The sequence below is a fragment of the Bacillus rossius genome, chromosome 1 (assembly GCF_032445375.1).
Source record: "Bacillus rossius redtenbacheri isolate Brsri chromosome 1, Brsri_v3, whole genome shotgun sequence".
NCBI lineage: Eukaryota > Metazoa > Arthropoda > Insecta > Phasmatodea > Bacillidae > Bacillus > Bacillus rossius.
The window spans coordinates 160,316,637-160,342,365 of NC_086330.1; the positions used below are offsets into that span (position 1 = coordinate 160,316,637).

General features: G+C 41.9%; 1 protein-coding gene across 2 annotated transcripts in view; it reads left to right on the forward strand.

The window, feature by feature from the left end:
* Positions 1 to 984: 984 nt before the first annotated feature.
* Positions 985 to 25,729, forward strand: part of LOC134546358 (histone acetyltransferase KAT6A-like) — a 53,597-nt gene continuing 28,852 nt past the window's right edge. Inside the window, exons 1-6 of one of the 2 annotated variants that reach the window (XM_063389146.1) lie at positions 1,002 to 1,166; positions 4,294 to 4,374; positions 18,657 to 19,035; positions 21,842 to 21,961; positions 22,073 to 22,192; positions 22,293 to 22,412. In XM_063389146.1, the coding sequence (XP_063245216.1) occupies positions 18,856 to 19,035; positions 21,842 to 21,961; positions 22,073 to 22,192; positions 22,293 to 22,412 (540 nt within the window). In that variant the 5' untranslated portion in view covers positions 1,002 to 1,166; positions 4,294 to 4,374; positions 18,657 to 18,855. Of the gene's footprint in view, positions 1,167 to 4,293; positions 4,375 to 18,656; positions 19,036 to 21,841; positions 21,962 to 22,072; positions 22,193 to 22,292; positions 22,413 to 25,729 lie in introns of both variants that reach the window. The other variant, XM_063389147.1, reaches the window with a different exon arrangement.

Consider the following 25,729-nt stretch of genomic DNA (forward strand, 5'->3'; position numbering starts at 1 on the left):
CGCTGAAAATAGTTTTATTGCTAATAATGAAGGCTGATTCTTTGATTTTCCTTTTTATTTTATCGGATTCCTGTATGAGTGGTGTGGAGTCTTCCCAGAGAATTTTGTGGCTATTTTCCCGTGTATGTTCAGCAAGTCTGGATTTTAGGGTTTCACCCTTCTTGTAGTTGTTTTTGTGTTCTTTGATTCGGGTGGATAGAGCTCTGCCAGTTTCACCTATGTACATGTGGCCACATTCACAGGGGATCTGATACACACAGTCATTACATTTATATGAGCCAACCAAGTTAATTTAACATCTTTTACAGACCTAACCAGCAATTTTTTTTTATTCTGTATTCAGTTGTAACATTTGTTAAAAAAAAAAAAGAAAAAAAAAGCTACAGTTTGGGTTTTATTGATATCCAACATAAAACCATTTGCAATGGAATAAAAACGGGGGTTACTTTGATGAAGTAAAAAGCTGAGAAAAACAATTTTGACTCTACACATGGTGACGGAAATTATTTGCGATTCAAATTTAGTGCGAAAATCCAATTAATGATATGTTCGGCAAGTCGGTAAATCAGTTAACCTGGATGCAATTTTTGTCGGAAAGACCAATAATGTTACAAAAAAGGGGAAGGATATTACATTTCGAATCTATATATGGCTATATGTTTGTCAAACGTAGCTGCGGTCAGGATTAGTCTAACTTTTAAGCTAGTTGATGAATATATGGGTTCATTCTCCATTATTATAGCATTTTGGGGTTAACAGATACAATAATTTAAAATTTTCTTCCGGAAAAATACGCTGACATACATACGATGTCTTGACTTTGTATTTATTTTGCTTTCCTTCAGATGAGAGTTATTATGCCATCTTACGCATATACCAGCTGTTCGTGAATATAAATAAATGGCCGCCATCTTCGTACGTGAACAAACTGGCCATAGTGCTCAGAGCTTATGCTCCATCTGTAACTTTCTCTAATCTCTAGTTAAAACAAAGAACTGCATCTATGTATTGTTTGTAAACAACATAACCTAAATTATCGTAAAATGCGCTATCTGTAATGCGTATTTAAGATAGTAGAAGTAAATACAGAGTTTCATAGATGTATGTAGAATTTTGCTATACTTTTAATGGATGAAGTTCTTTAGTTTAAGATAAATAGCACTGAGGTAAGTTATGAAGACTGTAATTATTTAATGGTAACATGTTTACGTTCAAAAAAATTATGTAAAATAAATTACATTGCTGTGACTTACCGCTATACCAAGTGTGTTGCATTAAACAATTTACATGATCCCTCTCCTACATAACTACCAAAATGATTTGTTTGCTTTAATCTAATACTGGCTGACTTAAAACATCTAACTGGACACACTTTATATTTGCATTATGTATTTTATTTTCAAATTGTTTTTATCAAATTTTAGGGAGTTGTTTACAACGCTATACCGTAACTACATTGATGACGTCACCAACATAGCGGCGCTTATATACACACACACACACACACACACTAGTATAGAACATGAACGTGATACCGTTCATATAATATCTATCGTATCGTATTCTATAATAATAATTTTTATTATTATTATTATTATTATTATTATAGCTGCAATTGAGTACAGAAGTTCCCGGTGGCAAGCATTCTCCCTACTTTCCCCGCACTCTTCTTCTGAACTGATCCACACTCCCAACCGACACACACTCCTCCTCCAGCCTATTCCATTCCCCTACCCTCCTCACGACCATTGCATTTTTTCCCCTTTCTGTTCTCCTCTCTTTAAAAACCTTCCTAGTATTTTCCTTCCTACTTCTAGGCATTCCCATTTTGACTCGTCTCCCCAGCTCACCCTATTCTCCCATTCCACTCAGCACCTGGTATATCTTGACCAGTCTCTCCTTCTGTCTACTGTCCTTTAAGCTCTCCCATTTCAATCCTATCATCTCTGTGGTACTACATTCCCCCTTCCCTTCTCTGTCCATTCTCCTCCACTTGTCCTTCACCCATCTAGCTGCTCTCCTCTGCACCCCCTCCAGCACCCTCTCAAATACTGCCGTGTATGGGTCCCACACTGCTGCAGCATACTCCAGCATGGGGCGGACCATAGTTTTATAGGCCTTATCACGTAGGATGCTGCTTCCACCCCTGAGCACTTGTCCCAGCATGCCCAGGGCCTGACTGCTCTTGCTGACTACCTTGTCTACCTGCTCCTCCCACCCAAGGTTACCCTGCAGCACCACCCCTAGATATTTATAACTTGTGGCCTCACTTATCACGTCTCCCCTCCAACGATATTTCCTCCTGTCAATCTTCCTCTTCCCGGTAAACCTGACCACTTTTGTTTTACCCACATTTCTTTTCATGCCATTATTTTCCACCCACTCTTCCAGCCTTTTCAGATCATCCTGTAGCCCATTCCTCTCAGCATCCATGTATACTACGCAGTTGTCTGCAAAAAGCCTGATATGCTCTTTTATCTCCTCACCTATATCATTCATCATTATAGTGAAGAGCAGTGGGCCGAGCACACTGCCCTGCGGCACCCCTGACTTAACCCTTTCTTCCTCCGACATCTCCTCCTCCACACGTACCCTCTGTGTCCTGTTGCTTAGGAAGTCACCAATCCAACTCACCACCCTCCTGTCACTTATAGCTCCCTCCACTTTTTTTATCATTTTCTCATGAGGAACTTTATCAAATGCCTTTTCGAAATCGATGAAACAGGCATCAATCTGCAGACCTTTATATACCCCCTCCACCAGCTCTTCCAACAGGCCCGCCAGCTGAGTTTCACATGAATATCCCCTCCGAAATCCATGCTGTCTCCTGTCAATCCACTGCCTTCTGTCCAGTTCCCCTGCTACATGCCTGTGCACTAACCTCTCCATTAGGTACCTTACCTACTGCCGACATGATGCTAACTGGTCTATAGCTGGCTGGGTCCTCTTTGCTACCCCCCTTCTTGTGTATAGGTACCACCACCGCCTCCTTCCATTCTTGCGGCAATTTGCCCTCCTGCAGCGATCTACTGAATAGCAACTCCAGGTACTTCACCATGGCTTGCCCCCCCCCCCCCCCCCCCCCCCCCCCCCCCCCCCAGCTTTATCATCCCATTCTCTATGCCATCCTTGCCTATGGCTTTCCTGCTGTCTAACATTTTCACTACTTTCTCAATTTCTTCCTTCCTGATCTCCAGCCGTTTCTCGTGTTGCCCTGTACTTTGCTCAGCATGTTTCTTTTCCCACTGTTTTCCCTTTTCGAACACTGATATGTAGGCCCTACTGCGTGGCCAACATGTTTGCCTTTTCCTTGGATCCCGCTGCAATTTCACCTTCCTGATTCCTCAGAATCGGTACCCCTGTCCCGGTGCCCTTCGTGTTCCTAACAAACCCGTACTACAATGTAATTCTAGTATTCAACACAATATCAAAAATATATTCTGTACTTAATGTAATTTTGAGAGAGACTGTGTTTGTATGTTCTGTTGGTGGATTGGGACACATCCTAAATAGGCTTGACATAGTGGGGTTCTTTTCCAACTAATTTTTGGTAATTTTCTAGAGTAGGTGCTCTTCTGAAAAAAAAATTAAAATCTGAAAATGGTATTTTTGAGTTCCTCTCATTCAATTTGATGACTGTCAAACTGTTTTGCAATATTTCCATTAATCTATCGGTAGTTTGCTGTTTTTTACAGTTATTAGGATAACTTATTCAAAATAATGTTAAATCGCTTGAACGGTTGGTTAGGTTAGCTTCACTACTTTTAAAATAAAGTAAAATAATTTTTACATTTGGTTGAGTTAGACTAGCTACATTTACTTAAAATACTGTTATTTGATGCAAATGGTTGGTTAGATTATATTAGCGACGTTTAAAATATTAAACACTTTTTTTTGGCAAGTAATAATCAAAAATACCATTTTTTGAATTTATATTTTTTCAAAAGAGCACCCACTCTAGGAAATTAGGTGCCTACGATGTAACTTCTTATATGGTGTTCTTAAACAGATACTTGTGTCAAGGAATCGATTGTTTGGAGCTATGTGAAATCTATAAAAATTTTGTTGGTTATTTATTTATTAGATGTCTACTAAAAGTCTAGGACTTTTGGGGTGGGCACGATACATGGAGACCAAATTTTTTTATAATTCTATTGGGTTTTATATATCTGGTAATAATTATATTGCTTCTACATTTTCATGTTTTTCCTCATTGTTTGAAATAAATCCATAGTTTAACTGTGCTTGATTATTTATGAATTGTTATATAAATTGAATAGGTGTCTATTTTAGGATCACTACAATTATGTGGGCACTCCCCACTGTCGGCACCAAGAGCAGGCAAGCTCAACCTGAGGGGAAGCACGACAGCAGGTAGGCGCATCTGCAATTGGCCAACAGACATTAGGGGAGCATGCAGATACTTGCAGTGACAACTAAAGATACAAACACAAATAAAAGAGAATATAAGATAAATATTGTTACGATTTATTATGTGGGGAGAACTGGGTTCGTAAGGGAAAGCCCAATTAATTTTTATTACACAGTTTTATTGATTACTAATATTTGCATCAATAATAAATAATCTTACTTAAAAATGCCTACTCACCAATTTATCACACTTAAAAATGTTTATTACCAAGTCACTCAGAGTCTGTCAAGTTCCACAGTCCGCACTCCTCGCGGAACTCATGCGGCACACCCTGCGGGACCCTGTCACCAAACACCTGTCGCCGAACTCACCGCGGAGCTCTGTCGCCAAACTCTTCGCCACAATCGCGGCACACTCGCTACTGTCGCGGGACTCGCACCGCTCCCAAAAACTCCGTCGCCGAAAAACTCGCCACACCTGCGGCACTCTCGCCGCCCCAAGAACTGTTGCGGGCCTCTCGCCGCCTCAAGATCAAACATGCCCAAAAACCATCGCGGAGGCCGGAGTCCCAGTTTAAGTACGTAGGGGCGTCCTTCTCCAAGGGATGAGAGCGGCTAATGACGAGTCGTGTCATCCCGGGCCGACCCGACATCTGAACAGTTGAGATGAGGCGTCGTTAGCTCACGCGACGGCCCGCGGAATTCCCAAGGCCGCTCAGCGATAGCTGACGGCTCCAAGGCAGGACGATGCCATCAATAAACTGGGACACGTTTGACCTATCAGCATGAAAGTTGGCACGACAACTGATAAACGTGAAAATTGGTATTCGTAGATATTTGAACACAAAGAATATTTTTGTTTTATCCATTTTGCTATAACTCGCCAATAGATGGCGCTGCAGTGCATCAACTTCTAAACTGTTTAACCAATTGCCATGGTTAAACAGAAAATCATAGGTCATAGACATACAAACAGCAATTGTGTATAATTTCTCTATGTTCACTACACTGTCATATAGCGTTATCCATTTTGCTTTAATTTGCGGACAATATATCATTTTGTGTTCAGCCCAGGAAATGAGGAAATGCTGGGTACTGCAGATATGAACATGGAGAATATTTTCACGATTTTCATTTTGCTATAACTCGCCACTAGATAGTGTTGCAGCGCATCAACTTCTATTCCATTCAACAGATCGCCTTGATAATTGATGTATTGTGATTTTTACTGTCCTTAATTCTGAATAACAACAAATAGTGATTGTGACTGTGATAAGAACTTGGTGAGTGAGTTTGAAATTGAATGCCATTTCAAAAGCTTAATAGATTCTAAATTACATTATAAATTCAGAGGTAAATAAATAAACACTGGCAGGACAGTGTCTGCCGGGTTCTGCTAGTATAATATAATATAGAACAATTTTAGATTGAAAATGTTAATATAAATAAAAAAATTGTACGAAGTACATACAAGGACAACTGAAAATTTTGGTGATTAAATACATAGTTAGGCTATTGAAACATTGAAATGCAGTTCATGATACAAAAGATACTATGTGATAACTGAGTTACCGTAATATGAGCGAATAAAATAATTAATTCTTTAACAGTAATATGGGTAATAATTTGCTAGCTAATTAATAACTGTGTAACTAGAAAAATTCTAAAATTCTCTAAGTAATATTTTTCCATATAATATTGGCTGAAGTTTGATTTAAGTCTGTTAATAATCTCATTGGTTTTATAGACTGTACATAAGGTAGATAATAAACTACTATTAAAGTTGACGTCGTACCTCCGTGCCTCTGGGTTAAAGCCCGGATCACAGCCCTGTCCGCAGCGCGCCGCGGCTTTGGGAATGACGTCACTTCCGCTCCGTGCGGGCGAGAGCAGTGCGCCGGCGTCCTGGTCTCCAGTCCCGTGCGAGCCACCTTCGAGGCTAGACGCGACCACGAGACGCTCTATAAACTCGCCGCTATTATCGCTTTTGGATTCTGTTCTATAGTGTGTATAATCTCTTTTTTATCGTTTTCTTTACCGTGTGCGTGAGTGTTGTTTTGTATCTGGCGTGTCCGCGGGCCAAAACACGTGGACTAACACAACTAGCCTGCACCGCACATTTCTCCAGCGCGCGACGTCCCTCGGCAGCTACACGGGCCGGACGGTCCACCCCTGCCTCCCCGCAGGAGGCTGCTCTACGCGAGAGAGCTGGCGCCGGGCAACACTAGAAAACGGCCGAGCGACGTCCGCCACGTCTCCACGCATTCTACGGAGGCGGGTACGCGACATTTGGCGCCCGTATGTGTGGCGAACTGCAAGTCCACAGGAGAGCGCGTGCAGTGCGGGAAAAGAGTGTACAGTGAGTGATCAGACAGCGTGAAAATCCACCTGGGACAATGGATGGATTCACTTATTCACCTAGACAGTACTTCTGATCTCATCAACGCGAGGACGCAACCATTCCTTTCCCACGTTTTCAACACCTATCAGTTTCACGGTTCAGCTGATAACGCATCGCCGTCTCCCGTCCCGCAACCGGATTATATTTCCTGTCGATTCACCACCACCCCCCTCCAACGGGATAACGCACCGTGGTACCCCCTCCTTTTTCACCCTTTCGCCGTTCTGCCATCGGTGATCTTCGGGGCGCGCCGGCGGTGTTCGGGCGGGCGCGGTGATAGCCTGCGCGGGCAGGCTGCGCAGACGGAGCGGCCACGTGGGCCCCGTGTTTGTAAACAATGCTGCCGCGCGGGTTGACAGTTACGTGCGCGACGTGTCAGCTACCGAAAGGAATGGACCTTGTGACAGGAGAGTGGCAGTGTCGGAACACGTGTACGTGCGCGCCACTGAGGCGCAGTGAGGTGAAGACAGAAACTGCTGAGGGTGTGTTGTTATGGGACAGGGATACATCATCAGAGCAGATGCATAGGGTAGCCCCAAACACAGCGAGTGCCGTGTACCGGGAAAAAGGGGGATGTGACGAGTGTAGAGGCTGCTCGGGCAACCGCGTCGGGTCGATGTTACCGAACCAGAATCCACCGTCGCCGAACCTAATTGACTGGGACACACCTACAAACTCGGCAGCGCCGCCAGTCGCGTACGCTGTGCGGGTTGCCACAGGGGCTGGGCGCATAGTGCTGCCAGAGTTTAGCGGGCTCGTGCACGAAGACCCACGGGAGTTTGTGCGGTGGTGTGAGAGGCGCATGTTACAGTGCAGTGTGCCGGTAGAGGAGTGGACCCAGCGCTCAAGCGAACAGTTGCGTGGTCGAGCTCGTGAGTGGTGGACTCTGTGGGGGCGATACGATATGCAGTGGCGGGAGTTCTCCACGCGTCTCATGCAGCAATTTGATGACCGCCAGGCAGTCTTGAGCTGCAAGGCCCGTTTCTACGGTGAGGCGCAGAGGGACACGGAATCGGTGGAGAGATTCCTGGCGGGCAAGTTGCAGCTATATCGTCGCATAGCCCCAGGGGAAGCGCCGGAGCAAGCGTTGCCGGACGTGACCGCGTTAGTGCGGGAAGAATTACAACCCTTCCTCAGGCCGTATTGCAACGGGTCTGTTGAAGAATATGTGCGACAGGCCGTAGCCACGGAGGGAAACCTGCAGCGCCTTCTGGGGCGACGGATAACTATGACCACTCCCGGACGAGAGCCCAGACACGAGTACAGAGCGCCCGCTCTCCCAGAGGGAGACATGCAGCTCGAACGTCCACGGCAGATGGTAGCACGGGCAATCGAAGGCCCACCGAGTGGCAGACGACAGACCACCGCACCAGAGTGGCGGAACGCGGGGAATCGGCGGGACGGAGGCCGACCACCCCAGTGTCGCCTTGGATGCCCGCAGGACACGTTCCATTGGCACCAGGACTGCCCAAGACAACAACAAAAACAACAACAACTGGCGGGAAACGGGCAGCAGGGGGTGTAGGACCAACAGTTCTGCCCCCCACACCACCTAACCTCCTTCCCGAAGCCACGGCTGAGACACACATAACACTGGGACAGCTCACTACCCCAGACGACCGGCTGATGAGGGTACCCGTAACTCTGAACGGGAGACCGACGGCTGCTCTCGTAGATACAGGTGCGAGCCACGTGTTCGTGGCCCAACACTTGGTGCCGCCAGCGGACGTCACACCGAGACGCTGTGCACTGCGTCTGGCCACGAGCACCGGAGTCGGGACAGCCATCGGGGACGCCATCATAACGGTGAGTGTGAGGGAGCTGGTTACCCAGACGGCAGCAGTTGTAGTAGAGGGACTCAGGGAGGACCTAGTGCTGGGACAGCCTTGGTTGGTAGAGCATGACACAGTGATAGCGCCGGCCTCTGGGCTAGTGAATGTTGGCAAACATGAGCGCCTGGCAGTGTATGCACTAGGTAGAGCACCACCTCCCCCGAGAGAGCCCACGAAGTTAGAAGATGTGGACAATGATGTACCCCCAGAGTATCAGGATGCATTCAGGCGGCTCATAAGGGAAAGGCAGAGCATCTTCGCCACTGCCGACCCACTCAGGCGCACAACGGTGACAGAACACCGAATCCCCACTATGCACGACCAACCAGTGTATGAGGCCCCCAGGGGATATGGTTTCCGCGAGCAACGGGTGATACGTGAGCAAGTGCACGAAATGTTGCGAGATGGTGTCATTGAACCCTCCAACAGCGCATACAACTCACGCATCGTCCTTGCTGCCAAGAAGGATGGGACCATGCGCTTCTGTGTGGACTTCCGTCCCCTGAATAGTGTCACCATTAGTTCTCCACCACCGCAGATCAGTGTGGACGAGGCCTTGGCAGGCCTGGGCAATGCACGAGTGTTCACGACCCTTGACTTACGTTCGGGGTATTGGCAGGTGCCAATACACCCAGGTGACAGAGAAAAGACTGCGTTCACGGTGCCCGATGGTAGACGATTTCAGTTCTGTGCCATGCCCTTCGGGCTCAAGTGCGCGCCGGCCACATTTCAAGCTATGATGGCCCGCGTACTGGAAGGGTACATTGGCCAGTTCGTGACAGCCTACCTCGACGACGTGATTGTGTACTCCAAGACCTGGGAGGACCATGTGCAGCACCTGTCCCTGGTCCTGGAGCGGCTCCAGATGCACCACTTGACCTGTGCCACACAGAAGTGTCACATTGGACGGAGAGAGGTGGAGTTTTTGGGGCATGTGGTGGATGCTGAGGGAAATCGTCCGCACCCGATGCACCTGGCGAAAATTGCAGAAGCTGAACCCCCTAGAACCCGCAAGCAGTTGCAGAAGCTCTTGGGACTCGCCAACTGGCTGCGGAACTATATCCCGCAGTTCTCCACGCTCACTGCCCCTCTGACAGATCTTTTGTCACCACGACAGCGCTACCACTGGACACCGGCTGCACAGCAGGCGCTGGACAGCTTGAAGGCGGCTTTTCTCCGATGCCACACTCTGTCACGGATAAACCCCGAGAGGACGCTGTACGTGCAGACGGATGCGAGCGCCGAGGGGGTGGGCGCGGTGCTATATCAACGAGACGAAAATGGGGACAGGTGCATAATCGACTACGCCAGTGCCAAGTTCGGCCGCGCGGAACGGAATTACCACAGCAATGAACAGGAGTGACTGGCTGTGGTATGGGCACTGAAGAAATACCGTCCCCACCTCGAGGGTAGGCAATTTGTATTGCGCACGGACAACCAATGCCTCACATGGTTGCGGACCCTCCAGGGGCGGAAAAGCAAACTCGTGAGGTGGGCGCTGTTTCTACAGTCGTTCGACTTCGTTATGGAGCACGTTCCAGGAGTAGAAAACGAGCTGCCGGATGCCCTGTCACGGGACCCTGAGGAGGGATCATGCCTGAAGGACGAGGTATCTTGGGACGAGATACTGCCACCTGGCCGTGAGACGGGTCACCACCACCCAAGGGACCCAACCTGCCGCCTGCTTGCTCTAGGTGTAGACGACGACCCGCCTCCTGCGGACATGGTCGAGCTGAAACGTCGGGTGCACGATGCCCAACGCACCTCTCAGGATGCTGAGCGCAGACGCGCGAAGCAAATAGCGGAACCATGTGAGACCTGGACTACGAGGGACGGTGTGCTCTACATACGAGGACTGGGACCCGATCAGGAGTGGCGCACCTATGTCCCACCGGAGGCACGTGAAGCGGTGTTGCGCTTTATGCATGATCACGACCTGGCCGGACACCCTGGGGCAGACCAAACACGGCGGGCGGTCGGTCAGCACTACCACTGGCCCGGCATGGCCCGGGACGTGCGGGAGTACGTGAGGACTTGTGAGATGTGTCAAGAGCGGAAAGCGCGGCGGAGCGACGGGATGGAGCAACAACAGCCTCGCATTCCCACTACCCCTTTCCAGTCCGTCGCGCTGGATGTCATGGGGCCATATCCCCGCACAGCCCGGGGCAAGAGATTCCTGGTGGTAGTGACCGATCTCTTTACCCGTTGGGTAGAAGCTTACCCCACCAGCAATGTACGGGCCAACACCATTGGGACAATATTGCAAACGGAATTCTTCCCACGTTGGGGCTACCCGAGAGACCTGCTGACGGACAATGCCAGCCAATTCGTCGGGAGGCAGTGGCGGGAGATGTGCAACTCGTGGCACGTCGAACACCGGACCACACCTGCCTACCACCCCCGAGCCAACCCGACGGAAAGGCGAAACCAAGAGTTGAAAGTCCAGATGCGCATAAGGCTGGGTAGCGACCATACTAAGTGGGACAACCATCTTGCAGAGGCTCTGTTTTGTATCCGTCGCAGAACCAATGCAGCCACAGGAATGACCCCGGCGGAAATGGTCCAAGGCCACAATTTGCCCTTGCCAGGAGAATGGACAGCCCACGGGGTAGCCGATGAAGAAGAAGATCCAGAGGAGCGCCGTCAACGGCGAGAGGCAGAAATGACAACAGCGCTCGAACACCAGAGGGCCTATACTCGCCAGATAACACCGCAGACGACCCGAATGCCACCGGAACTCCAACCTGGAGAACTGGTATACGTGCGCACGCAGCCTCTGTCCAGCGCGCCGAAGAACTACAGTGCCGGGTTGAGCCCCAGATGGTCGGGACCACACCTGATCCTTAAACGGCTAAGTAGGAGCACCTACCTAGTCCGCCTTGATGGACGGCGGGCGCGAAAAGTGCACCGAGACACCATACGGAGAACATCAGTCCCAGGAGAAAATTTGGTCTCTGAAGATGTCACCCTGGTAGAAGTGGACGAAACGCCTACTTCCGACGACTCGATCACACCCCGAGGCATGCGGGGCCTGTTCCATGCCACCCCCAGCCCCGAAACAGCGACCCTGGAAACAGCAGGAAGCTCGGCCACAAGTCCGAGGCGACGCCGTCGGAGACGCATGACGCGGACACAGATCGATGACGTCACCGGGATGCCCGAGGCGGGCGCCGATGCGGCGGGCGAACAACCTCTGGTGACCGAGCCGGACGAGGAGGAGGCAGATGAGCCACTCTCCCCCACCCGAGGTGGATGGGGACATGGTGCCTCCCTCGCCGATGCAGAGTTCAGAGTCACAGTCGAGGAGCCGGCTGAGACGACCCCGAGACGCAACCGGCGACGTCGGCGAGCCCCACGTTACTTGGCAGACTATGTCACAGGCTCGGAGCTGGACGCGTTTGTGTACGACAACCCGGCGAGTACGGGGCGAGAAAGGCGGCCCTAACTTCAACGACCGCCGTGGGAGAGGGCGTCCCGATCCTGCTGCCTCGGGTGGAAGCACGGACGGCATTGACCCGGGCTTATCCAGGGGGGGGCATCTGACGTCGTACCTCCGTGCCTCTGAGTTAAAGCCCGGATCACAGCCCTGTCCGCAGCGCGCCGCGGCTTTGGGAATGACGTCACTTCCGCTCCGTGCGCGCGAGAGCAGTGCGCCGGCGTCCTGGTCTCCAGTCCCGTGCGAGCCACCTTCGAGGCTAGACGCGACCACGAGACGCTCCATAAACTCGCCGCTATTATCGCTTTTGGATTCTGTTCTATAGTGTGTATAATCACTTTTTTATCGTTTTCTTTACCGTGTGCGTGAGTGTTGTTTTGTATCTGGCGTGTCCGCGGGCCAAAACACGTGGACTAACACAACTAGCCTGCACCGCACATTTCTCCAGCGCGCGACGTCCCTCGGCAGCTACACGGGCCGGACGGTCCACCCCTGCCTCCCCGCAGGAGGCTGCTCTACGCGAGAGAGCTGGCGCCGGGCAACACTAGAAAACGGCCGAGCGACGTCCGCCACGTCTCCACGCATTCTACGGAGGCGGGTACGCGACAAAGTGTGGAATTCTGAGACTAATACTGTCAAGGATTTAATTACATTCAATTTTATGATTTATAAAAATGGTTATGTTTTATAAAAAAATATCTCGTGCTTTAGTAAAATTATGTTTTTAGGTATTTAGACCTATGCTTGGTTAGTACGTAAATGTGAATGGTTTTTCCCATGTTACAGCCTTGCAAACTTAATTGATGTGTCTCCCCAGTCAGTAGGCACTCTTCAGGGCTCTTCCTTCAAAAACTGCCTTCTTTCTGTTGGTGTGCCAGAAAAATTACACCACTGTATATGATCTTATGCTTTGTGTGCCACACTTTCGGTATTGTTACAGCAGGCATACGCTCAGAACAGCCACTCGCAGCCCCCAGACAAACCATGAACCTGCTGCAGAAGCAGATCAGAGGATGATAGTTCTGGGACCCCAGAAGTAGTGACAGCCAAACCTCTCCAGGCCCCTGCCACGTGCTCATTCCTCCAGCGTGTCCTGGTTTCCTACTGCACTCCCATTTCAACAGAGACAGGCCCTTGAGGCACAGTCGACACCCCTACGACCTAACTTCCTAGTGCTCTGAACTACACTAGTCAGTTCCCCCTTTCGTCTACCCTGAAGATGAGGGCATTATTGACTTTGTCTATTTCATGTGTATGAAACCTATTAACATGAATGTGCCTACTTGCTCCCTTTAATGTCATTCCTATTCCCCCTCACTCCCCCCGCCCCCCAAATTACCATTTCCTGTGGGGGAATGTTTTCTACATGGAGGGGCAGTATGCAGTAACCTTAAAAAAAATTGCCTCACTCTGGGTTCAGTGTGATTGCTTCTTACATCCAGTGTCTCACCTGGTAGAGTGGATTGATTCATAGGCCCCGTAACATCATTAAGTCTGGTGTTGACAAATTTTTTCTTATTTGTTGTAAAAGTTCTATTATCACATATCCAGGTTTAATCCTTGATCCTGATGGAATGATCCAGTAGTATATATTGATCTTGTGGTACATGGTTTACTGTTTTTAGTTATTACATCATGTAGGATTCTGGACATAACAAAAACTTGTGATGTAACAATGTATTAAGATCATAAGTTGTATATGAAAGAAAAAAAATATTTTGATCTAAAATGATTTGTTTGTTTTGTGAGATACATGTTTTTGTTTGGCTATGATCTTTTAACGTTTTAAAATAAAAGAGCAAGCATCATAAATTACTGGAACAATATATGCACTTATAATGCCATCAGAATCAAGAGATAAAATTGGCTACATGAAACAAAACAGTTACCTTTCAGTGTGTTATCTGCTGTTATTTGTTTTTGTTAAGGATTGTATTTATCATAATCACCATTTGTTGTATCGTTGCCTTCTTTTATTGTAATTTATTTGAAAAAGGATTTTTTTATCTTTATTTAGGCTATATTGATTGTGAATATAACTTTTTTTTCCTTTTGGTCATTTGTTACTTGGCTATTTATTTGACTTCCTAGGTCTCTATCAGTTTTTTGTTTTGTCCTGTGAGTTTTTATTCAGTTTTGATGGCTAGTTATTTGTAATTTTTTTTTGTTACATTATTTTAAACTATACAAGTTCATTGAATTCATATATTACTTAGACAATAGTATTTGTGAGTAGTATGCGTGAGTGCAATTTGGCTATTTCTCTGTGCAATCATGAGAAAGTTTGTGATCTAAATATTTAATGGTTTTGAAACCATTCAATGTATGGAATTCATTAATGTATCTGTGTGAATATGTTACACTGATGTGCCCCATTTATTTAGCACTTAATTTACACCGGGACTGTGCAGAGTGTCTGTGGGAGTCGTGTTACACTCTATGTTAGTGTTTTACAGTGATTGCTGATTTTTACCCTTGCCAATTTTTTTCAGGTTTTACTATGTACTGAGTTAAGGATTTTACATGTTAAATACTTCAGTGTAATTCATCCACATTTAACATCATTATTTGTAAAAAAATATTGCACAATATTTTTGTGTGTACAGGAAAAAAAAAAGGAAGAAAAACTTTAAAAATTATTTTAAAATTTAGAAACATGGCCAATTTATTCCTTGATTTAGCAGAATTGCATTATTAGTATGAGTCAATCTTTATGGGGTTAGTTTTCCTAAATTATATTTATTTTATCAATATGTTTTTTTTGGTTGTTGTTGTAACTTGAATCAATAATTTAATACTAGAAATTTTTTATGATTCATAAATGGTTTTATTAGTTTAGGGTCAAGCCATGGTATTAACACTCTACCTTACCATGGTTTACTTAAATGTAGCACCTGAGAATTTCAAGCAATTAATTTTTTTCTGTTATGTTACGGAAGGAATAAGAAATGACATTTAAAGAACAGGTGTTCAACCGGTGTTAAATATCTGCTCTTTTATAATTCCAAAGAGATAAAAATTTTTATTAAAGATGCATCCATGTATAAACTTATATTACACACAACACAGAAATTTTGTATTGATATTCAAACAAATTAAAGTAAAGATTTTCCGTACATACCATGTTACGGAAGGATGTTACGGAAGGAACAATATGTCACATATGTTCACTTATCTTAAAAACAGAAAATTTTTGTTCGTTAAACACAAAGATGATGAAAATTTAAAAATACAAACACTTCTAAGCTTCCTTTATGTCAACTGGAATATCAAAATGATATCTTACATGTTCTGTTCCCATTATTCGAGGTTTTAGGACAATGCTTACAGTATCACTTTTAGAAATTAGAGAAACATCGTTTTCATTGCACTTAAATACAGTTTGTTTAGTGTCCAAACATTTCAGTCCCACAACCTTGTATTCATCATTCTCTAGCACTTCTTGCACCTTCTATGCATAAGTATCTATAATGTGAGCACTGGTTTTGTGAGGAAAATGTTGCTAACACGTAAGTGTCTTTAGAAATACTTTGTGTACATTCTGCCCTTGAATTCACTTCTTCACAAAGCTCAGTCTCAACTAATTGAGAATGGTCAAAAGAAAGAGACTGCTTGGTTGTAATTTGGAAAAGTTGACCTTCGCTTTCTTTGCATGAAAAGCAGGAATTCTTCAAAAGCAGCAATGAATCTTCATCATGTAGCAGTGCACTGTGGAAATTCCTTATGCCAAGAATATTTACACAGCTTTCCCAACGTGCCTGTAGTTTTGTCACATTTTCTTCATGAATAATTGTCTTAGGTACGTAAATAATGTTAATGCAGCTGCATTAGCAAATCTCTCTGCAGAATTCACATAGATTTTCTTTTGTAGTTCTGCTCTGAATACTACTCTTTTAACCTCGCCACCAATTCCACCATGAGGACCTTTTCCATGTGTGGTACAAAAATAGTTTCTTTCTACAGTGCAACCATAATCCTCTTTATGAAACATCAAGTCCTTCAAAATAAACTTGTTTTTAAACTGACTAGCAGCTCCATCTGTGAAATAGTGAACATGGGACACCTTGAAAGTAAGTTTCTGACTAAACAAGTCTTTCAGTAATGTTCCATTGAATACATGAACTGCCTCTTTGTTGTGCTGCATGAAATCTGACACAATGTAGTAGTTCAAATGTGTTAATTCACCTTCAGCATCTTTGTAGTAAACAATAGAAGTGAATAATGTGACATTTGGAGAGTTCCAGTGTGCTTGCATGATTTCCGATTGGTGCCGGATGGTATAGTTTTCTGCAAAGTCTTGTAGCACAATGATTTCGTTGGGAGAAAGATTTTCCTTAAGTTGTCTTAATTCATAGTGCTGGCGCTTAGCATTATACACATGTCTGGAAATGTCTTGCAGTTGTCCATAAAAATCTTCTTTGGCCTCAAAAAGTGTTCCAGTAACTTCACTTTTGACAGTGCACCCATTCTCAGTACCCCATTTGTAATAGACTACTTCCAGCCCTGGGCACAGTTTTTCAAAGTAAGTAGGTATCTAATTTATTAACTCCACACTGTAAACAAAGTCTGTCAATACAAGTTTGGTTTTCTAGAGAGCAAACTGTATTTTGTATCACTTCAGTCAGCATCACTTCTCTTTTTTCTTGCTGATATCAGCTGCTTTTAATATTTTCCCTGATTGGCTATATTCATCACCATACCTTTTTTCTTTGGAGATAAAGACATCACAAGTTTCCAATCACCTGAACTGTTTTGCTTGGTGAATGAGGAAGAGCTCTCTTAACTCGTGATGTAGCTTTGCCTAATGCTGAAGGAGACTTTTTTTTTTATCACCTCTGCCTTTTGTTGTTGTTCTGTCTGTCTTCTAAGCTTCTGCTTTTTTTTCTGAAGTCTTTCATATTTTCTAAGTTTTTCAATTCTTCCCGTGTGTGTTAATTCTAAACTCAATTTGGACTTGCGTTCTCTATATTTCTTTCTGTTTTCTTCAACAAGTAATGGATTCAGTTTTCTTCTTTCTCTATACTCTTTTACTCTCTGAGCTGTTGATTTAGCCATTTTTTTAGAATACCATTTTAACATTAATTAAAATATCATTAAGTTTAAAAACTCAAGTACCTACAGAATGTAAACAATGGCTTCCTGTAGAATAAATGTGAGGGGAAAATAAATTGGCGGGAAAACAAAGATATAATGTATTACATTTGAATACTGCCAACTAAACTGGAACATGTACTTGGTTTCAATTTTTTTTTCACAAAAGAAAATAGTCCTTCCATAACATAAATTTTCCTTGTGTAACAGAAAATTTTCTTCCGTAACAAGAATTGTCCTTCCGTAACAGATTTTTAAAAATCAGAAAAAATATCTTTTAAAGCTTATATATGAATAAGTTAATGATAATGTGTTCACTTTTAATGTAAAATAGGAGAATTATTTTACTTAATTCAATAGAACCTGTATTGTCTACCACACATTAATAAATACTTTGCAGAACGTTAACGGAAGGAATTTTAGATTTTTGGGGAGTTTTTTCTCCCACATAAAATTTGGTGAATATGTATTTTTGTTCTAAAATGTAAATGTAGTTGTTGAAGCCCTGTTAACACCATTCAAATACCACTTATTTATTTTGGTGTAATCAAAATAAAATTAAAACAAATTTCCTTCCGTAACGTTTAAAAATCCAGTTTCCTGACTATGTCTTTATTCTGTGAAGGTAGAATGCAGTTATATATATATATATATAAAGCATGCTGCTGCAAGAAAGTTTACAGTGTTTTCTTCACCAAACACATGGAATTCACTGCCATTGTAATATTTTAAAATTTGTTATTCATGTCCATCATTACCATGGCTTGACCCTTTATTAAATGCTTATTGAATAGTTTTGGGAACATTAAATAACATTTTATATTTCAATCTTGGCATGATTTGAGAGCATAAAATTACTAAAAAATTTTATCAACCATTTATTTGTAGTCTTTGTTATAGTTCTGTTTATTTTAAGTACTATAAGTTTCAATAATAATAGAAATTTTTTTTTCCCAAACTCCGGTTTGTATGATTTCTGTAAAACAAAATTTCCATTTCTATATGAGTTATATTCTGTAAATAAAGAATTTTTTGGCAAAGCTATAGACAAACAATTTATTAAAAATTGATACCATCTGATTATATGGTCATAGAGTTCATGCTAGCATTGAAATGAAAATTTGCTTTTAAGATTCAAAAAAATCTTAAAATAGACATCTACTTAATTTATATAACAATTTATAAACAATTGAGCACAGTTAAACTATGAATTTATTTCAAATAATGAGGGAAAAACATGAAGGTATAGAGAAATATAATTTAGAATACCACTCCCTTAATGAGCTCCCAGTCAAAGAAATATAAAACCTAATAGAATTCTACAAAAACGTGCATACAAATATTATACGAAAAACATGTGTCTTTGTGGGTGTTTGCTCATTAGGGCTCATCCTGAATTTTTTTAATTTTTTTATTTTATTCAGTTTGCTGGACTTGATGTAAAGACTTGGTGATGATAAATTAACTGTCGTACACATTTTTTTTTTCATGTGTAAGAAGTTAAATACTTACCTGTATGTTTCAGAGATATGAGCTGGTGAGAAACTATGTATAGTTAAAAAATGCTTGTTATGAAGAGGGTGAAGAAATCTCAGAAACGATGTCCAAGCCAATCCGAAAGCAGTTTCTTGCATCAAAATAAAACATTGCCTTGATATTAAGAGTAATGCATTTCTGGGATTTCCATTGTTTATCTGATAAAAAGAAAGATTCAGTTGGGTGACATGGATGGAGAAGAGTTTATTATTTATGATTACGATGAAAACACGATCAAGAAAGAGGTTGAAGAGATTGAAGATCCTCTGTCCGTGGAGGAGGTGCCAGTGCATGATCCACTAGACCCTGAAACTCACGGTCAAGAAGAATCAGATGTAGCAATCAAGGAGGAAGCGATTACATCATGGGTACAGTATTTTGTGTTTACGTCAGGGCCATAGCCAGGATTTTGCGAAGCAAGGGGTTCAATGTAACCATTTTATGAGTAAGTTTTCTTTATAATGAAATTTTAAAATAAAATTAATTGTAACACTACAGTCTCAGGAAATAGTATAATATAGTCAATTTCCTATAAAATAAAAATCTAATAATCCCCCTTTGCCCCCTCTAAATGCAGCCCTGTCCCCAACCTTATGAACCTGACTCAATAATTTTACACACCTAAAAGTTTTAAGAAAATTATGTTAAAAAAGTGTGTCAAATACAAGATTTATTAAAATACTAAACTGTTAATGACACTGTTATCAATAAAATGTTTGGAGTCTATGAGCTCAGAACAATTCAGATTTAAAATACATGTTTTAAAAAACACAGAAAATTATATTTTTGAAGTTAAACTTCTTAAAGTACATTATGGAAATACTATGTTAGTGAATTTTTACAATGCACACATACCATGCACAAAAATTTCACAGGAAGATGGCGGATCCACGTGTATGAACATAAACCCATATACAGTCACATTCATAAAAATTAGAGGCCATACCAAACATATTGGTGTGCCAAATGAAACTTTACTTTAATAAAATAACCCTGGAATATATTTGGTAAACCAAAATAGTCATAGTAAAGTGTAATTTCAAGTTTAACAAATTCTAAGGATACTGGTATTACAAAATTATACCTAATATGTATTCTCCTTACATTATTCTGTTGAGTTTCGTAGCCCATTGGTTATAGCATACGGTTAATAAGCTAAAGGTACTTGGTTCAAAACTTGGCAATGAAATTTTTTTTTTTACTTTTTAGAATTTAAGATTACTGGATTATACAAAATGTGGTTTAAGCAAATATACATGAATACATTTTATTTGTTCATCATATTGCTATAATATTATTAAATTATTAAATACATAGCTCAGACCATTGGATTATTTCATACTAGGTAGGCCTATAGCCTCTAATTTTACTTAAAATAATATTAAATTAATTACACATTTTTTTTTAAATTAGGAAATGATCTCCATAAATTAACATAGGTAACCTTCTTATATATAAAAATGAATCGCCGTGCGTTAGTCTGGCTAAAACTCAAAAACGGCTGGACCGATTTTAATAATTTTTGTTTTGTTTTGTTCGCCTTAATACGGGGGTGGTTTAGGGGGGAAAAAATAGGAAAAATCCAAAATGTTTTTTTTTTGTTACGCTTTCGCGCCTAAAGGTGCCCGCCTACCTGGGAGCACATCCCGAAATTTCACTCGCTGGCTGAGCGTCCTTGCCGGGCGACAGCGGTCGGTACTGGAACTAGGCGGCTGCAGCAGTGTTCGCACAGCGGGAGTGCCATCCACTTCCCCCCTCCAAAGGAGAGTCACCACCGTAGTAGGGTGTTTCCAAACCACCAGTACTTATGCTCTCACGGCAGAAAGAAAGACAGATTATACCGCGTGCATGCTCCTCTCTCCACCCTCTCCCCCTTCCAGCTCCCACACCACCGCTCCTTGGTTGCAGACGGAGCTCTTATTCCAAGGCTATCCATTTCATTTACGTCTCGCGAGGACCTTTCTGATTGTTGATGTATAATCGTATGAGCTACATGTAGTCAAGATGCTAGATTATGAAGCGCACGGATGTCAGTTTCTCCAAACATAATAAATATTATTTAATAAAATATATATTTCTCCTTTCCAAAGAATAATGATATGTGTAGTAAATTGGTGAAAACATGCAATACGAAGGACAAATTCTGTGTAAGTGGAAGCAAGTTAAATAAATTGTGGTTTTTTTCGTAGATGAGTTAATGTAAGAAATAAATCTTTATAATAGTACAACTATCCTTTAATACATAATAATTTATAGTCATTTAACATGTGCTGGAACTATGTAGTATTACATTTTTATACAATATAACAAGTTGGGCAGTATTTTAATAAAATTTCCTGTCAGAAATCATCTCCAAGCCAGAGTTTAGTATTTTTTTTAAGTCTTTTTTTTGTTTTGTTTTTAATGGAGATGTTGCACTATGTAGTTTAACCTTTCACTCTACAGATCAAGTGATTCAATAGTTAACTTAACGTAGCTACACTGATGCAGCTGCAGAACTACGTGTGCGTCGTGTTCAGATATTTAGTGACTGATATTGAATACTGATTCATATAATTATAAACATTTACTGTATTTATTGTGAATATTATTGATAAAATTGTGTTTATAAACTTTTTCAAGTGTATTTATATCAGTGAGGTTAATATCCCATATTTATAATTTATTTTAATTATAAATTATTACATTATTATATATTAAATAATTAAATTTAATAAATAAAAATAAACATTCAGTATATATTCATTAATTTTCATTATTAATTAATTAACATACTAAATTTAATAATAAATTTTTTTAACAAATAATTTCAAAATAGTTCAGTGTCTTAATTCAAAGAGAAGTATAACTTCTAACATGCGTACACCTTTTTTTTATTGCAATTTTTTCACACACTGATCATGGTTTGAGGCCCAGCCTGAAATGTTCAGAATTGCTACATCCTTTATTTCGCTTAAACGTCTCAGCATTGTGATCTTGCCTGCTTCCATTCTGTAAAAAAAATTTGACTATGATTAACTTTCAAACGAATTACCTTTAACTTTAAAATAAGCCAATCTTTGGTATTAGTGTAGATGCATTGCAGTTATGGATATCAATTATATGATGCATTCATAATTTGTTCTTAAAGCAATCAAATCTCAGATTCATAATTATTAATTTTTTTTTTTTCAGAATAGAAAAAATGAAGTTGAAAATGAGGGTCATCAAGAATTAATAAAAAGTGTCTATCACCCAGACGATGCTCTTGACAGTCGAGAAGCTGCATCTCCGCTTCCTTATCCTGATGAACAGGTGGGGAAAGCACTGTAAACATCTTTTATGTTGTGCATTTGAAGTGTGTGCTTAGAATAATCAAATAGGATTCATAACACACACTCATAATTTTATTTTTATTTTTTTCAGAATAGAACAAAAGAAGTTGAAAATGACGGACATCAAGAATTAATAACAAGTGACTATCACCCAGATGAAGCTCTTGATAGTCGTGAAGCCACATCTCCTCCTCCTTATCTTGATGACCAGGTGGGAAAAACTCAGTAAACATATCTTAACATCATTTGTAGTGTGTTCTTAAAGTAATCAAATTGAATTCATTACATTCATGAAATATTTTTCTTTTCAGAAGAGAACAAATGGAGTGGATAATGAGGAACATCAAGAATTAATAACCAGTGACCATCATCTGGACGATGTCCCCGTTAGTCGTGAAGTCGAATCTCCTCCTTCATATTATGATGACCAGGTGGGGAAAAACCACTAAATTACATATGTTTTTATGTTGTTGCTTATTTTAACTGATAGGTAGCGAGTGAATAGTTGGCAATATTATTAAACTAAACATTTACTGGATTCCAATTTATGACTATTTTCATACTTAATTTAAGATTTGTTATCATTGTAACTTGATTAACTGCTGTTTACTACTGCTTTTGTCTATTAATTGGAATTATGAGATCACTAAAAAGCATCCATTAACACATCCCAAATTTTGATGTCAAACGTCTGTAAGTTAGGTTTGGTAGCAACAAATTTATGACACATTTCATGAGATGATAACTCTGAGTAATCACAAGGCAGTAAGTAATCAGCAAAATTCAGTTAATGTTTACGTATAAGTAGAGATACGGAAATCTTGCAAGTTTGTTTAGTGACAGTTCAGACTCAAATCAATTGTGTGTTTCTGCGACGTCTTCATTTGGGCCATGGTTGTTTCTACACGCCCCAACATAGCTAATACATTTACAAACAAACAGCAACAACACGGTTGCATCATTTTCAGGCCATTTAAAGACTATAATGTCTCCTCTTCAGCAGAACAACCAATGAATAAATGAAATTAGGCCCGAGTAAACACAATGCTGTCAATCTAGCCTCCAGGTCATGGCAACCACGAAATTTCTGTCTCTTTTCTGCTAGCAAGACAACAGACACTTAAGGTTTGGGCTTGGCATGCATGTGCGAAGGAGACAGCAATACAGGGGTGCACATATCTTTCAGGCAGTCTGTACTACTGCTGCGTGAAGCCACGAAGCCAATCAAGTTGTTGATGGTAACCCGTTGACAGGTTCTACTTGAACCTGAAGATAATTAGTTTAAAAACCACTAACAAAGATTTTATTAGTTTGCAGGGTTAAAAAAACAGTTTTGCAAGAATTACAATTGCATCATCTTATCTCGCAACTCGGTGTGTATGTGACAAAAGTACTTTTAGGACCAAAGGAAACTGAAGAAAGGGTGGATCAAAAGGAATCCAAAAGGTTCCCTAAGTCCAGCATTGAATTATCGAGAGAGCTTTGGGAGCACAGCAAGCCCATGACTTCAACCAATGGGGCAACTTCAATTTGTGCGAGTGTTGAAGTGACTGACAAAAGCATGCAGAGGATGGTTTCAGTACCATGGAGGCGCCAGAACCCGCCAGTAACCCCCACACGCAGCGACAATGAGAGGCGACACGTGCTGTCTTCGCTATTTCGTTTGAGGAGAATGGTTTTGGCAACACGTGCAGTGTGTTGCACAATAAATACTAAAAACATAATATTTAGATTGCTTTGACAAATATCCCCCAAATAAATTCAACATTGTTACATTTTCACGTAAACCCCTACAGCTCGGACAGGAATGAGACCTCATTAATTTTTTTCTACACTACCTACAGGATCAAAGATTATTTGCTGGAACAGTGTGTACACATTTCGGATAGTCAAGGAATGAAGTCAGGGAAGTTGAAATGATCAGGGAAAGTCAGAATTTCTTTAAAACCTGGAAAAGTCATGGAAATTCCCATGATAATAATGCTCCATTATGCCATCACTCAGACTGAACACATTTTTTCCTCAGATGGTGTTTTAATGAATAGTCGTGCACACTGTAAAATGGCTTATGCAAGGTTGTGCATGAACTAGCATAACTATAAGGATGGATTGTCTTTTCTTTTTTAAATTCTGAAATAAATTATTGAAAACAAATTGCCAGGAAAATCTGAAACTTTGGTCATGGAAAGGTCAGGGTAATTTTTCTAAAGATTTGTGTGGACATTCTGTGAAAGAAACATATTAAAAATAATTTGTTTTCATATTGAAAAGCCATATAACAAGTAGGTCTTGTTTTCCATTTGTTCTCACAAATCTACTCCTTATTCAACCTTAACTTCAACATGTATCATGCCCTCATAAACTGCATTTAATAAATAAGGAGGTGATTAAGGGAAAGGGTTTGGGATACTTCAATCTCCAAACAACAGCATTCAAAATCTTGTTACATTATGATTTGCATGCAAACATTTGTTAATGCAATGCAAGCCGGTGTAAATCTAATACAAGAGGGAGGGCTGATCACATACACAAACACATCACACATCATTTCATCAAGGCTCATAAATCAACTATTTGTTTTCTATTTTACATTTATTCAACATATTTTCCCCTAAGACTGATGCCCTTGTTACATCACTGTTGCAGCTTTTCTAGTCCAATCAATTAATAGGCCTTTGATTGGTCCCGAAACCAGCTCTCAGTAGCATTTTTGACATCATCAATGTCCTGAAAATGATGTCTCTTTAGGTATTTCTTCAAGTTCGGAAACAGATAATAGTCTAAAGGGGCTAGGTCTGGTGAGTAGGGAGGATGGGTGACCATTTGGGAGCCCATGGTCTTCAGTTTGGCCGTCACAACGCTGGATGTGTGTGCTGGTGCATTCTCATGCAGCAAAAGAATCCCTTTAGTCAACTTCCCTTGGCATTTCTTCTTAATTGCCTCCTTCAAATGGTCAAGAGGCTTAGCATAATATTGTTCGGTTGTACATACTAGTGTTGCGCCGGTCTGCCTATTACTGTGCAGTCGGGCCTAGGTGGGTTCAAGTGCCGAGCGGTACACATAGCCAAAATTAAGGGATATGTACCCCAAGAAGGAACCCCATGAATCTGTGGAAGATCTCTTTACTCCTGCATCCCAACTCTACAATTCATTTACGTACAAGACAACTACAAACATAATTACATTCTAGACGTCCGCTCCCTCCGAGAGCCTAGCCTCCTCTGCTCGCTGTCCCTCAGCATCTCTCCCATCAGACCACCGCCAGCGACGCCCTAATCAAAGTTCAGTTTTTCAGGCGTCCGGTCACGAGGCACGCCGGCTTCCAGAAATCAGCAGCGACGCACTAGCACAATCATCCTTGGTTTGTACAGCATACAGAATTCCACAAACAGTTCTGTGTACATGCCCGCTGACTTTTCAGATTACAAACATTCTCTACGCATCAGCCGGCTAAGTGCGCATGTACCCTTTCCACTGAATCATAAGAACTATGTACTATCTTTATGAATGTCTTAAAACGTATGCTTAAATGAAATAAATACAATACAAAGAATACAAAGAAATATTCTTGTCGATATGTCTACCCTCCCGGAATCCCGGACACAACACTAGATCCCTGAAGTAGGTAGTCCACCAACAGAATGCCATTTTTGACGTGACAACGTCTAATAAATCGATGAACGCTGGCTGCACGCATGAAAAATTGTCCCACTACGGATGTGTCGTGTTTACGCATGCGTAGTATCTC